Source organism: Bison bison, unplaced genomic scaffold (assembly GCF_000754665.1).
Source record: "Bison bison bison isolate TAMUID 2011002044 unplaced genomic scaffold, Bison_UMD1.0 scf7180017864530, whole genome shotgun sequence".
NCBI classification, from domain to species: Eukaryota; Metazoa; Chordata; class Mammalia; order Artiodactyla; family Bovidae; genus Bison; species Bison bison.
Window position 1 is genome coordinate 6,873,953 of NW_011495080.1, and position 15,727 is coordinate 6,889,679.

A 15,727-nucleotide genomic window follows, 5' to 3' on the forward strand; every position below is an offset into this window, starting at 1 on the left:
GTTGGTGATGGACAGGGAGGCCTGGCGTGCTGCGATTCATGGGGTCGCAAAGAGTCAGACACGACTGAGCGACTGAACTGAACTGAAGCTGGAATTCTGTCACCTCTACTAGCTTAGTGCATAGTAGCACTTCTAAGGCCCACTTGACTTTACAATCCAGAATATCTGGCTCTAGGTGAGTGACCACACCATCGTGGTTATCCAGGTCATTAAGTCCTTTTTTGTATAGTTCTTGTGTGTGTTCTTGCCACCTCTTCTTAATCCCTTTTGCTTTTGTTAGGTCCTTGCCATTTATGTCTTCTATTGAGCCCATCTTTGCATAAAATGTTCCCTTGGTATCTCCAGTTTTCTTGAAGTGATCTCTAGTCTTCCCCATTCTGTTGTTTTCCTTCTATTTCTTTGTACTGTTCACTTAAGAAGGTGTCCTTGTCTCTCCTTGTTATTCTCTGAAACTCTACATTCAGTTGTGTATATCTTTCACTTTCTCCTTTGCCTTTCACTTCTCTTTTCTTAGCTATTTATCATATAATTGGAATCATAACAGCATGTAGCATTTTCATATTGGTTTCTTTTACTTCGTAATACGTTTTTAAGTTTCCTTTTTGTTTTTTTCATGGCTTCCTTTTAGCACTGAATCACTTTCTATTGTTTGGATATCCCATAGTTTATCCATTCACCTACTAAACGACATCTTGATTACTTCCAATTTTGGCAATTATGAATCAAGCTGGTATAAAGTCAGGTTTCTGTGTGGACATAAGTTTTCAACTCCTGTGAATAAATGTCAAAGTGAGCAATTGCTGGATCACATGTTACGTGTATGTTTGTTTTTGTAAGAAACTGTCAAACTGTCTTCCAAAGAGGCTGTACAGTGTTTGTTCACCAACAGTGAAGAGAGATCCTGTGACTCCCCATCCTCGTCAGCACTTGGTGGTGTTGGTGTTCCTGATTTTGACCATTCTGTCAGTGGTGTAGTCATACCTTGTCTTATTAATAATTTAACTTTCCCTGATGAATATAACATTCAGCATCCTTTCATATACTTATTTGCCATCTGTTTTATCTTCTTAAGTGTAGTTATCTGCTAAAATCTTCGGCCCATTTTAATATTATGTTTTCTTATTTTGATTCTAAAGAGGATTTTTTGGGTGTATTTTGGATCTTTTCTCAGTTATGTGTTCTGTAAATATTTTTCCCAGTCTGTGTTATCTTCTCATTCTCTTGACACTGTCTTTTGCAGAGCAGAAGTGTTGAATTGTATTAAAGGCTGACCTATCGATTATTTCTTTCATGGATCTTGCCTTTGGGGTTGTATCTCACAAACCATCACCATACTAAATAAACATCATCTAGGTTTCCTTCTGTGTGTTCTACTAGGAACTTGATTGTTCTGCATTTTACATTTAGGTTTGTGATTGATTTTGAGATAATTTTGTGAGGAGAGTGTAAGGTTTGCATCTAGATTCAACTTCTTGGCTTGTGGTATCCAGTTCTGCCACCATTTGTTGAAGAGACTGTTTTCACTCCATTGTGTTGCCTTTGCTTCTTTGTCAAAGATGAGTTGGCTGTATTTATGTGAGTATATTTCTTGGTTGTCTCTTCTGTTGCATTGATGTATTTGTCCATTCTTTTGCCAATATCACACTGTCTTGTTACTGTTTACCACTTTTTTTTTTTTTTAACTCTTCACTCCTTGCTGTATTTCTGAGTTATTACCTAGAATAGTTTCCCTGTGCCTGAAAAATATACCTTTTAGAATCCCAACCTTTGTAGACTATAGATACTTTATCCTATGCAAGACCCTGAGCTTGTACTTCTGTGGCTGAGTTACTTATTTTTCCATCTTTGGCACCTGTGAATGTCCCTTCACTTTGCTTTTGGCTTCATATTAAAATCTTTTTGTTCCCATTTTATTCAGCATTTTTGTATTTGTTTAGGTCATATGTTTTACTTGTTAAAAACACATCTTTGTCAACACTGTATTATCACTCTTTTTAAGTTTTAGCCATTTTGGTAGGTGTGAGGTGATATCTGAAATGTGGCTATAATTTGTATTTCCCCAATGACTAAAGTGGTAAGCCTCAATTTTTTGTGCTTTAGCTACTTTTTTCATATCTCTAGTTTTATTCTGCTTCATGGTAGATTTTTATTACAAGGGAGTGTAAATTTTCTTTTGCTCTGAAATTTTGATTCTCATTTTTTGCTTTCTTCTCATAGTAGCTTCAGATGGATGTGGTATGCCTCATTCATCTGCCACGTGCTCCCTTTCTCTTTCTGGGGTGATTTTTTTCTGTGTTTAATCACCGTGAAGATCCTCACTCTGTTCTGTCTTTTCCTTCACGGGCTCAGTAGTCTCCAACAGATCCTTTGTACCGCTCAGACTCAAGCTGGGTCTGAGGTATTTGAGTTTCACTACTCATAAGAAATTTGAAGTTACTTGATAAATAAGGAGGCAAGACAGGCGAGAGGAACCACTCCTTCTAGCATTGAGTATGGATGTTTATAAATAAAATTAGAAATCCAGGTAAGGAGACAGGGTGGGCAAAACTTAATTATTGCTAGTTTAACACTGATTTTGGATCCAGGTATCCATGTAGAAATCTTGATAATTGAAAATAGAAGTTAGTTATACAACTACAAATGCCTAAGGAAAAATATGCTAAACTGAGGAAAACACAGAGTCTGCATGTCTGTGTATATATTTTTAAAGAATGAAAAAATATTTTTTAGGACACGCCTTTAGCTCTCTGAAAAACCTCTCTTTGGACTCACTGTCAGAGTCACAGTGTGGGTGTTTCTGTATAAAGACCCATATAATGAATTGAATGTTTGTATTTTCATCTAGATGTTTTCCACTCTTAGTGCATCAGTTACTTGTGTTTAGGAAATAGTAGAATTCTGAACATTTTCTCATCTAGGCATTTCTCTGTCTCTCTCTTTTGTGGCTACACCCTGTAGCATGCAGGATCTTAGGTACCTGACTAGGGATTAAACCCAGGCCCCCAGCATTGGGAATGTGGTGTTTTAACCACTGGAATGCCACAGAAGTCCCCTCATCCAGACATTTTTATTTTTTTATTTATTTTTTTTTCCAACTACAATTTTATTTTATTTTTAAACTTTACAAAATTGTATTAGTTTTGCCAAATATCAAAAGGGTAGATGATAATCTTGTTAAGAATAGTTTTGTAAGTATATCTATTTGGGGTCCTCATTTCAAACAGTTTAAAAAACCATTTCCTTATGAATAACCTGTTGCCTTTTATAAATAATTTTTTAGCAAACATTGAGAAGAATGTGCTACCTTACCATCAAAGAAATGGCTACCATCTCTGAGGATGTGATAATTGTTACAAGCAGGTATGTGAATAGTTAAAACCTGGGATGGGATACTTAAATATTTAGTGGAGTATTTGTTGTCCTCTTTCTATTAATTTTACATTTTGACTGTAAGAAAGCCAATAATAATTTAAAAAAGAATATAATGTCAAAGAGCATTCTTTTCTAAAATGTGGTTGTCATCCTATGAAAACCATCCCTGTCTGATAAAGCAAAAAAGGAAGTTACAAAGGCTAATGCTAATAGATTGATTACATTTAGAATCATAGTATGTCATCAAACAAAACTAAAAAGTAAATGATGCACTGAAATAAAATATTATTTAAAAATTTAAAATTTTATATTATAGTTGCTTTATGAAATAAAATATAAGTACATCAAAAGACTAATATCTATAATATATAAAGAACTCTTCTATTTCAAAAGTTATCTCCATGTGGTAATTAATAAAATAACTAATATAAAGAATCTAAATATCTTTACTCATTCTCATTTAGTCATTTAGAATGACTAAATATACTAGTCATTCTCTAGTAACCAAAAAATGTAAATTAAAAATTCAAGAATGAGTTACAATATTTTTTTATGCTTTTAAATTCAAATTATTTAAACTAAAAAAAAAAAAACACCCCAAAAACCCGAGCAGCTCACCTATTTCACCCCTAGTCCCTGCCTCTGGCATCCACTAACCTGTTCTCTGTATCTATGAGCTTGGTTTTATATATGTATATTTATTTACTTATTTAAATTCCACATATAAGAACTATTATATGGTATTTGTCTCTGTCTGACTTATTTCACTTAACGTAAGGCTCTCAGGGTCCATACATATTGTCACAAATGGCAGGATTTCATTCTTTTTAATGGCTGAATAATATTCCAGTGCATATATGTACCTCAATTTCTTTATCCATTCATCTATTGATAGATACTTAGCTTGTTTCCATATCTTGGCAATTGTAAGTAATGCTGCAGTGAACATGGGAATGCGTATATATATTTGAATTAGTGTTATTGTTTTCTTCAGATGAATACCCAGAAATAGAATTGCTATATGGTAGTTCTATTTTCAGCTTTTTGAGGAATCTCCATACTGTTTTCCCTAATGGCTGTACCAGTTTACATTCCCACCAGCAGTGCAGAGGGTTCTCTTTTCTTCATGTCCTCAACGCTTGCTATTTCTGTGTTTTTGTTAATAGCCATTCTAATAGGTGTGAGGTGATAATCTTATTGTGGTTTTGATTTACATTCTCCTGATAACTAATGAAGTAGAGCATCTTTTCATGTACATGTTGGCCATCTGTATGTCTTCTTTGGAAAAATGTCTATTCACATCTGCCCATTTTAAATCTTTTTTTTGTTTTTGCAGTGAGTTTATGAGTTCTGTATAAATTTTGGAAAATTACAATATTTTTGCCAATCACATTGGCAAAAAAGATAACAGTCAGTACTTGTAAGGGATATTGATTTTCTCGTAAACAGGAGGTAGAATAATGAATTGGTTCAGTTTTTCTAGAAAGCAGTGTGGCAGCATTTGTTGAATGTTTGAAAGGGTTTATCCCTTTAATCCAGTAATTCCACATCTATGAAATTATCCTCAGAAAACAATCAGAGATAGCATTCATTATTGATGAAATATTTTAATTTTTTGGATATATTTTTGAAACATCTTTAATGATATGAAAAAGTCCTCAGTACAGTGCTGAATGAGAGTTGGATTCAAGTCTGTATATTCCTTATAGTCTTAAAAATATTCTAAGTATATTTATAAAAATTTATGGCTGAAAATACACTGATTCATTACCAGTAAGTTATCTCTGGGTGTTTAGAATTGTGGCTATTTATATTCTTTAAACTTTTGATAATTTTCAAATTTTCTAGAATGAGAATGTGTAATTTAGAGTCCTAAGACATTTAACAAATGTTATTTAGAAAAATAGTTATTAATAGTTATAGTTAATAGTTATTAATTATAACTCATTCAAGTGAATCTGATATTTGTATAGCAAAATAAATTTTGGAGGAGGATACTTATGCTTAACCAGCAGTTGTGTTGAAGTTTCAATTAGTAAAGCTTTCAGCTGAAAAGAACAGAGCCAGATGTAAATAGTAACACGTAAAATAGGCAGAGAAACTGGTGTTGTTTCAGTGGCTCAGCAGTGTCAGGGCTGACATGTCTTAAATTCTTTGGGACATCCTCACATTATTGCAAAATAGATGCCTGAATTACTGGCAATGCACCATTCAAGATGGGATGGGTACTGGGAAGGGGGCCAGAGAAAGCCAGCACCATCTGCCTCTTTCATCAGGTATGCAAAAGCTTTTCCCAAGGCAATTTTTAGATTTCATTGGCACAACTGTGTTATGACTAACCTTAGGAGGCCAGGAAAGTGAGTATTTAGCTTTTATAGCCCAAGGGGCAAGCTTGAGAGAAGGGATTGAAAATGGGTACTTAGTTAACTAAGATTAGTTAACTCACCACAAGTGGCACAAATAAAAAACAAAAACAAAGAAAATCTTCCCCGAGATTGCTGCTGCTGCTAAATTGCTTCAGTTGTGTCCGACTCTGTGCGACCCCATAGACGGCAGCCCACCAGGCTCCCCCGTCCCTGGGATTCTCCAGGCAAGAACACTGGAGTGGGTTGCCATTTCCTTCTCCAATACATGAAGAGTGAAAGTGAAGTCACTCAGTCGTGTCCGACTCTTAGCAACCCCATGGACTGCAGCCTACCAGGCTCCTCCGTCCATGGGATTTTCCAGGCAAGAGTACTGGAGTGGGGTGCCATTGCCTTCTCCGACCGAGATTGCTAGTCTCCCTGAATAGTGGAAAAGTTAAAAATAGAGTATCAACTGTTGATTGAGGATTTTCATGCCTTCGAGTAGCTGGTAGGTAGTACTTCCACCTGAGTCCTGTTAGGCCGCTTTACATTGTGGTTTGCTTCTTGTTTGTTTGAAGTGATTAGTAGATGTTGTGGGCAGAATAATATTCTTCCACCCACAAGGCCTCCCTGTCCTAATTCCTAGGACCTGTCAGTATGGTCCATGGCAAAGGGGAATTCCAGTTGCTAATCAGCATATAGGGAGTATATCCTGGGTTATCCCCGTGGGCCCAATACAAGGCTAAGTGCCCTTACGTAGAAGAGAGAGGCTGAAGAAAAGCCTCAGTAAAGGGATGTGATGGTGGAAGCAGGGCCACAGAGCTGCACTGTTTTTGCTGGATTTGGAGATGGAGGAAGGGGACCACAAACCAAGGAAATATGGGTAACCTCAGAAGTTGGAAAAGGCAGGGAAATGAATGAACCCCGACAGCCCCCAGAAAGGAATGCCTTCTTGCTCATACCTTGATCCTAGCCCACTGAGGCCTATGTTGGACCTCACCTTACAGAACTGCAAGGTAAAGAAATGAATGTTGTCTTAAGCCTCTTAAGTTTGTGATAATTTGTTACAGCAACAATTGAAATCTACTGGATTTTGCAGTATACTAGTGTATTAGATCAGTATCTTGTACACTTTAAAATTAGACAGTGTTATATGTCACTCACATCTCAAAACTGGAAAAAAGAAAACTAGTAAGAGGCTTTGATACCTGAAAGTGGGGGGCTGCTGTAACAAATACCTAAGAATGTGGAAATGGCTTTGTAATTGGGTAGTGAGCATGTGCTGGCAGAGTTTGGGGAGCATGATAGAAAAATTCTGCACTGCCTTGAACAAACTGTTAGTAGAAATATGACCATTAATGCCTCTTCTAGACTAAGAAGGAAGTGAGCAGCAGGATAGAGAAAACATTTATCAGGTATCATTGTGAACAGACTGTTGACAGAAACATGGACATTAAAGGTGCTGGTGGTGAGGGCTCAGGAGAAAATGAGGAAGAAGTTTCTATTATTAATAGAAACTGGGGGACGGGGATCCTTGTTATAGTGTGGCAGGAAGCTTAGTCGCACTGTATCCTGCCCTAGGTGGAAAGAGGGGCTTGCAAACATGAATTTGGATATTTAACTGAGATTTCTAAGCAGAATGTTGAGGTGTGACTTGATTTCTGTCTTTGTCATTTAGTAAAATTTGGGAGTACAGTAAAAATTGAGGAGAGACCTGTTAAATGTGAACCAGGAGATCTTGATAAATACTGAATCGTTGTGTTGTACACCTGAAACTAATATAATGTTGTATGATCAATTACACCTCAAAAACACAACAAAAATAAAGCAGAAGTTGCTGATTTTGGAAATTCTCAGCCTACAAAAATGGCAGAGGATGCTCAAATCAAGAGATGTGTGTTTGGAAAGCATTCTTTAGAGGAAAAAAATCAGTTACTGTATAGCCTTTTGCTCAAACCTCAGATTAAAAGGTCAGAATATTCACTCACACAAACCACTCTGAGAGATCAAGGGTGTGACTCATAGATTCCCTCAGCATCTAAGCAGAAGCTGAAAATAGAGATGGGATTATCTAGGCAAGATCTGTGGAGGAACCTCTTGACTAGTGGAGTAAGTCTGTACAAATATGGTAGTCCCACAAGGCGCTTGAGAACCTTACACCAGCAGAAACACTGCCAGCGTGGACTGAAAGGACCAGAGACGAAGTGAAAGAGGGCTGTCAGAGCCCCAAAATTCTGCAGGCAGGAGACAGGCTGGTAAGACTCCTCAGCTTTAAACACAGGCTGCCCTTTATAAAAAGGAAGGATGGCTCAGAGGGCAGAGCTGCAGGCCCATAGGGTAGAGCTGAGAACCTAGTGAATTCTGCTTAGGACTTGAACCCTCTTCCTGTTTGCCTGGATGGATTTCAGAATCGTCTGGGGCCAGTAACTCTTTTTTAGCCTTCCATTTTCTCTTTTTGAATAGGAATGTTTGTGTGTGTTCTGCGATGCCAGGTCCCATCTTTGTGTTTCAGAGCAGGGAACTTGTTTTAAAGTTTAGCATGTCCACGGGTAGAGAGGAATTTTGCCTCAGGATAAATTATACCCTTTCTCACCCATCCCTTATGATTTTTGATAATAAGATTGGTGCTTTGAGTTGGGTGAGATTTAAGTGAGATTTTGGACTTTGAGCTAATGCTGTAATGTGTTGATTTGGGGGAATCTTGGCATGGGGTGAATGTATTTTGCCTATGAGATGGATGCAGGCCTGCTGACATGATTTTAGCCCAGTGAGACCAAGTTGGAATTCTAGCCCATAGGACTAACTATAAGATAATGTACTTTTATTATTTTAAGCCTCTAATTGTGGTCATTTGTTGTAGCAGGAATAGAAAACGAATGTATTAGATGACCATTCTGTATCCATAGGCAATTATGTTAGCATGGATATTGAGAAGATCTGAAAGCATACAGTTCACTAAAGAATATATATAAAGAGCCAATAAGCACATGGCAATGTTCTCAATATTATTAGTCATCAGGGAAATGAAAAACTTGAGTAAGGTATCTTTCACATTCACTAAAATGGTTAAACCAGCAAAGCCTGACAGTACTAAATCAACAACCCTACTCCAGTATCCAGTGTACGGAGCAGTTGAAGCTGTCATAGATTGTAGATGGGAATGTAGAATGGTACAGCAACCTCAGAAAAGGTTTGGCAGTTGCTTATGAAGTTAAACATATACCTACCCTGTGACCAGTGATTTTACTGCTATATATTTACCCAAGAAAATGAAAACCTTTGACCACAGAAAAAGACTGTACAAGAATTTGATTGCAGCTTTGTGATAGCCCTAAACTAGAAACAATCCAAAGGTTCATCAACAGGAGGATGGCTAAACAAATTGTGTTTTATTAATATAGTGGATCACTACTGAGCAATAAAAAAGAACAAATTGCTGATTCAAGCAACAACACAGACACACCCCTAAAATAGTATGTTGGAACAAAAGAGGACACACAAAAAGAATGCTTGGATGACTCTTTTTATATAAATTCAAAGACCAGCCAAAACTCAGCTGTGGTGATAGAAACCAAAAGTCTGGTAGATTGGAGGAAACTGACTAGATGTGGGAATGAGGGAGCTTTCTGAGATGAAGGAAGTATACAGTATTTATTTTGGATAGAGCTTACATGAGTGACTCCAAATGCCATCTAACCAAACACTTAAGCTGACATTTTTTAATTGTATATAAATTAAAACTCATTTAAAGAAAAAACACAGATTTAGTTAGTGGCTTAAGGATGGTCAAGTATATGGACAGTCTGGTCACACTGTTTTACCCCTGTCTGATGAGACTCACCAGTGAAAGTCTGCATCTGAAGATTGCTTAGAATTCTGGGATTGAGTCCTGAGGACTGACCCATGGCTCACATGGCAAGTATCGTGGGGGAGTGGATATCAGTATGTGATTAGTTATATCCCTAGTCTCAGGAAATTTCACAGTCTCAGTTTAGAGACTGTGGTTTAGGAAGAAATAAGGGGGCTAAGGGCTATGGGAATGACTGTCTGGCAGGCAGTTTTGATATCAGTTGTGGGAATAATGTGAGGATGTGGGCAAGAGGAAGATAGTACTTTAGTTTCTGAAGGAAGCAAGAAGCTAAGACCATCCACAGACTTGGTAAGAAATATTCAAGCCTGAAACAGCCTTTCGATTTGAATGGTGATGCTGTCCCTGACATTATGTCTACCAGGACTTGGTGTAGAATAAGAAAGGAAGTGAGATACTATTCTAATTTGACTTAGCCATCACTCTAGTGAAACTTCTCTCTCAAAGATTTCTAGTAATCTCTTAATTGCAGAATCCCAAAAGCTGAGTTTTCAGTCCATATTTTACTTGGCTACTCTCTTAGCTTTAATATGGTTAGACACTCCATGAAGTTCTACCATCTTTGGCTTTCAGAACAATAGAACTGAATTTTCTTGCATATCTGATTACTCCATTTTATTTTTTCCACAGAAGTGGCTGTTCTGTTCTTTATTCAGCTTACTGATTCAAATGCCAGTCTCTTCTGGAAAAAGCTCTCCTAGTCAGAGAAGGCAATGGCACCCCACTCCAGTACTCTTGCCTGGAAAATCCCATGGACGGAGGAGCCTGGTGGGCTGCAGTCCATGGGGTCGCTGAGGGTCGGACACGACTAAGCGACTTCACTTTCACTTTTCATTTTCATGCATTGGAGAAGGAAATGGCAACCCACTCCAGTGTTCTTGCCTGGAGAATCCCAGGGACGGGGAGCCTGGTGGGCTGCCGTCTATGGGGTTGCACAGAGTCGGACATGACTGAAGCGACTTAGCAGCAGCAGCAGAAGACACACCCGGAAGTAATATTTTACCAGTTATCTGGGCATCCCTTAACTCAGTGAAGTTGACACAGAAAATTAACTGTCTCAGTGGGTTTAATGGGTGTTGTGAAACCTTTCTATATGCTGCTTTTCTTCCCTCTCTCCTGCCCAGTTGACACACACACTGCCCCAGTTTATTTCGATTCTTATTCTCTATTAAATACTTATTCTCTATTAAAATGAAATTGTGGAAGACTTTTGAGAGAAAATGATGAAAATGATGCCAAGTCATAAAATTCCCTTCTCTTCTTTAATGAACACCAGCGAGTAAAAGGGAAGGTCAGGGGACTTCTAATTTTAGCCAAGATGAAGTAAGGTCATGACAGGTCATCTATTCCAATAATTACAACAAAAACCTCTGGACAGAGGTATAGAAAGGTATACAGGTATACCTGAGGCCTTTGAATAATAACAGTGAATTAGATCATGGCATCCAGTCCCATCACTTCATGGCAAATAGATGGGGAAACAGTGAGAGACTTAATTATTTTGGGCTCCAAAATTACTACAGATGGTGACTGCAGCCATTAAACTAAAAGACACTTGCTCATTGAAAGAAAAGCTATGACCAACCTAGACAGCACATTAAAAAGCAGAGACATTACTTTGCCAACAAAGGTCTGTCTAGTCAAATCTATGGTTTTTCCAGTAGTCATGTATAGATGTGAGAGTTGGACCATAAAGAAGGCTGAGTGCCAAAGAATTGCTGCTTTTGAACTGTGGTGTTGAAAAAGACTCTTGAGAGTCCTTTGGACTGCAAGGAGGTCAAACCAGTCCATCCTAAAGGAAATTTGTCCTGAATATTCATTGGAAGGACTGATGCTGAAGTTGAAACTCCAATACTTTGGCCACCTGATGCAAAGAACTAACTCACTGGAAAAGACCCTGATGCTGGGAAAGACTGAAGGCAGGAGGAGAGGGGACAACAGAGGATTGAGATGGTTGGATGGCATCACCAACTTGATGGACATGAGTTTGAGCAAGCTCCAGGAGTTGGTGATGGACAGGGAAGCCTGGTGTGCTGCAATCCACTGGGTCGCAAAGAGTCAGACACGACTGAGTGACTGAACTGAATGAATAACAATATGGTGAGTTTCATGGTTATTTTGGACCAAGAATGGACTAATCCAAGAACTGTATGGTGGGAGGAGTCAACAAAGACTGAAGCCTGTCTCAATCCTGAGCACAGGTTAAAGACAAGACCTCTGCAAGCTGGAGAGCATGGGGGCAGAATCCTTGTTTGTTCTTGTTTTTCTCTTTACTTTCTGGTCTTGCTTGAGGCCAGCCCTAGTTCTGGAACATTACTGTGATGTGACAGCAGTATTTCAGACGCCTGAAACCCTGAGATGTGCCATTTAAAACCACAATGAGATACCACTATACATCTTTGAATCAACTAAAAATGAAATAGACTCACTTTACCAAATATTACCAAGGCTGTAGAGGAGTTGGATTTCCCACATGCTTCTGGTAGGAGTTAGTGCCATAGACAAAGAGACCAGTGGAGACTATCACTGTGGCTAGTAAAGCGTCACCTCAGCTGTACTGGTCCACATTTTGTGGACTTCTCTGATACAAATGGAAAGTGCAGAATTAGACCCAAGTATATGTGAAAATTTAGTATATGATGAAGGTGGCATCTCTAATCACTGGGGTAAACATGTACTTGATTTTTTTTTCTGTTTATTTATTTACTTTTCTTTACAATATTGTATTGGTTTTGCCATACATTGACTTGAATCTGCCATGGGTGTACATGTGTTCCCCATTCTGAACCCCCCTCCCACCTGCCTCCCCATCCCATCCCTCTGGGTTATCCCAGTGCACCAGCCCCAAGCACCCTGTATCATGCATCGAACCTGGACTGGCAATTTGTTTCACATATGATAATTTACATGTTTCAGTGCCATTCTTCCATATCATCCTGCCCTTGCCCTCTCCTACAGAGTCCAAAAGACTGTTCTATACATCTGTGTCTCTTTTGCTGTCTCACATACAGGGTTATCGTTACCATCTTTGTAAATTCCATATATATGCATTAGTATACTGTATTGGTGTTTTTCTTTCTGGCTTACTTCACTCTGTATAATAGGCTCCAGTTTCAAACATGTACTTTTAAAAAAGTAATTTATTTGGCTGTGCCGGGTTTTAGTTGTGGCATGCAGGATCTTTTTTTTTTTTTTGTAATTTATTTTTTAATTGAAGTATAACATTGCTTTACAATGTTGTGTTAGTTTCTGCCATACAACAGTGTAGATCAGCTGTAAATATACATATATCCCCTTCCTCCTGAGCCTCCTCCCGACCTCCCTCTCATTCCACCCTGGTACGTCATCACAGAGCATAGAGCTGAGCTCCCTGTGCTCTACAGCATCTTCCCACTAGCTATTTCTTCTGTACATGGCAGTGTATACATGTCCATGCTGCTTTTTCAGTTTGTCCCACCCTTTCCTTCACCTGCTGTGGACTCAAGTCTGTTCTCTACGTCTGTGTCTCTATTCCTGCCCTACAAATAGGTTCGTCAGTACCATTTTTCTAGATTTCATATATTTGTATTAATATACAATATTTTTCTCTTTCCAGCTTAACGTGTACTTTTTTTATACATGATGCTGGGACAACTGAGTAGCCACTTATAAAAAGATAAAATTTGATCTGTATTTCACAACATATAAATAAGTAAACTCTGAAAAGATAAGGAATATAAATTTTAAAAGATGAAGCTATATAAGTACTAGAGGAAAACCTTGCTGTGGGGAAAAGGTTTGTAATTACCACTAAAATCCAGAGGCAGTGAAAGAAAGGGTTGATAAATTTGACTCCATAATTTTTTTTAAATTGCATGACCCAAACACCATAAAATAGAGAATAAACTAGAGGTTTGCAGTAGGTGCAAGTTGTTGTATAAACAGTTATTCTTGATTTATTGTCATGGTATCCTACATGACACTGCCACTCATTTTATGGCAAAAATGGAGTGACGTGGGTTCATGACAAGGGAGGAAGGCAGTAGTTCTGCTACATTGTGTGTCACCTAGAAGGAGACAGCCGGCTGCCGTGACGACATGGCCTGTTGACTACTCAGCTGAAGTAGTAGGTTGGAGGTAGACCCTGTGAGGTTGGGAATTCTCCTCCAAGATGCCATGTATGCACTGGATCAGTTGCCAGTGTATGGTACTATCGCCAGTAAATAGACCAGGTGGGTCCAGAAATCCATAGTTAGAAATAGGACCAGCCCCTCTCCCTCACTCCCAGTGACCCACTTGGAGAATTTATTTTTCCGCTTCTCACTCTAAGTATGGATTAGAGGTCCCAGTTCCCAGGGGACAATGTTTTCAAGGGATGAAAAAAGGGAAGCACTTAACCCACTGATCCCTGGTTCCCATTGGTTATGGATTATCTTCAGCTCAGAGTTGTCCCACACTTCTGGATGCTACATGTCTGAGTAACAGGTTGGCAAACCTAAGGCATCACACACTCCAGAGTCAGAACAGCCCTGGAGCAGCAAGTGAACCAGTTAAACATTCAAAATGACGACTATTACTGGGTCACTTTGTGTTCTTCATGTCTAGTGGACCAGCAGGTGATGGGAGGCGGTGATGTACTTATAGAGGTAATTGACCTTGATTCCTACCAGGATCTAGGGTTGTTCATATAAAGGTGACAGAGAGGACTGTATCCAGAATTCAGAGTATTCACTCAAGTATATTTTGGTGCATTCATGCATGGGAAAGTGATGATTAGAGAACAACCAATGGTCCAACCAGGGTAAAACCAACAAAAGGTGTGGATCCCTTGGGATAAAGGTTTGAGTCACCTACCGGAGGCATAACCAAGATAAGATGAAGGTGCTGGCCAAGAGTGAGGGAAATACAGAATGGATGGTTATATGAAGGAGATGATGAGTATCGGTTATGGCTTTGAAATGAGCTGTAGCAGCAAGGATTCTACCATGTTCTACTCATCTTCCTGTCTCTCGTAGAAATAGTGAACGGTACCATCCTAAAGACTCAGTGATAGAGTAGATTCAATGGAAGACATGTTCCAACTTGAGGGGTACAAAGGATGAGCCATACTGGGTGCCGCTTTCAAGCCACCTCACGTTTCTTCAGCCTCGTCTTTGGTTCCAGTTGTGGCTGTGGTCAGCATTTCCACGAGGGCCCAGCTTACTTGCATCGATAGTGCTTCACTTGAAGCATGTCGTGAACGTTTTGCTTTCTGCCCTGAGATTTCTTGTACATACTCTGAAATCATATTTGTGAGTTAACATGTGAATGTTAAGAGAACGGGGAGTTAACTCTCTGGGGTTAACTCTCTACCAGGGGCGAAGAGCTTGTGGATAAATTCTTTTTCATTCCTTGAATGTGTGGTTGCTGAGATATATTTCATTAGGTTCCTCAGTAGGTTGCTCATTAAATAACCAGGTGCTTGTGGCAGTGATTCACTAGAGAAAACTTGTCTGGGTTGATTTTCCCTCCTCCTTTGTTTACTTCCTTATCTTTTACTTCTCCCTCAGAACACATTCCCAAATAAACTTGTCTGTAGGTAAGCCTTTACTGTCAGGGCAGCCTAAGCTAAACAGAAATTCAGAGCAGCTGTTGGCAAACTGTGGCCAGTGGCCAAAGCTGTTGTACCATTTTGTAAGTTAAGTTTTTTTGGAATGTAGCCATGCCTTTTTAAAAAAATAATTAATTTATTTTACTTTACAATATTGTATTGGTTTTGCCATATATTGACTTGAGTCCACCATGGGTGTACATGTGTTCCCCATCCTAAACCCCCTCCCACCTCCCTCCCATACCATCCCTCTGGGTCATCCCAGTGCACCAGCCCCAAGCACTCTGTACCATGCATCAAACCTGGACTGGCAATTCGTTTCACATATGATATATTACATGTTTCAATGCCATTCTCCCATATCATCCCGCCCTCGCCCTCTCCCACAGAGTCCAAAAGACTGTTCACTACATCTGTGTCTCTTTTGCTGTCTCGCATACAGGGTTATTGTTACCTTCCTTCTAAATTCCATATATATGCATTAGTATACTGTATTGGTGTTTTTCTTTCTGGCTTACTTCACTCTGTATAGTAGGCTCCAGTTTCATCCACCTCATTAGAACTGGTTCAAAT

General features: G+C 38.9%; 1 protein-coding gene across 3 annotated transcripts in view; it reads left to right on the forward strand.

Annotated features, from left to right (window-relative positions):
* COPG2 (coatomer protein complex, subunit gamma 2) overlaps nt 1–15,727 on the forward strand; it is a 141,166-nt gene that overhangs the window by 22,171 nt on the left and 103,268 nt on the right. For 2 of the 3 annotated variants that reach the window (XM_010831667.1, XM_010831665.1), the window contains exon 5: nt 3,281–3,360. In XM_010831667.1, coding sequence (XP_010829969.1) covers nt 3,281–3,360 — 80 coding nt within the window. Of the gene's footprint in view, nt 1–3,280; nt 3,361–7,565; nt 7,973–15,727 lie in introns of those variants that run through there. The other variant, XM_010831666.1, reaches the window with a different exon arrangement.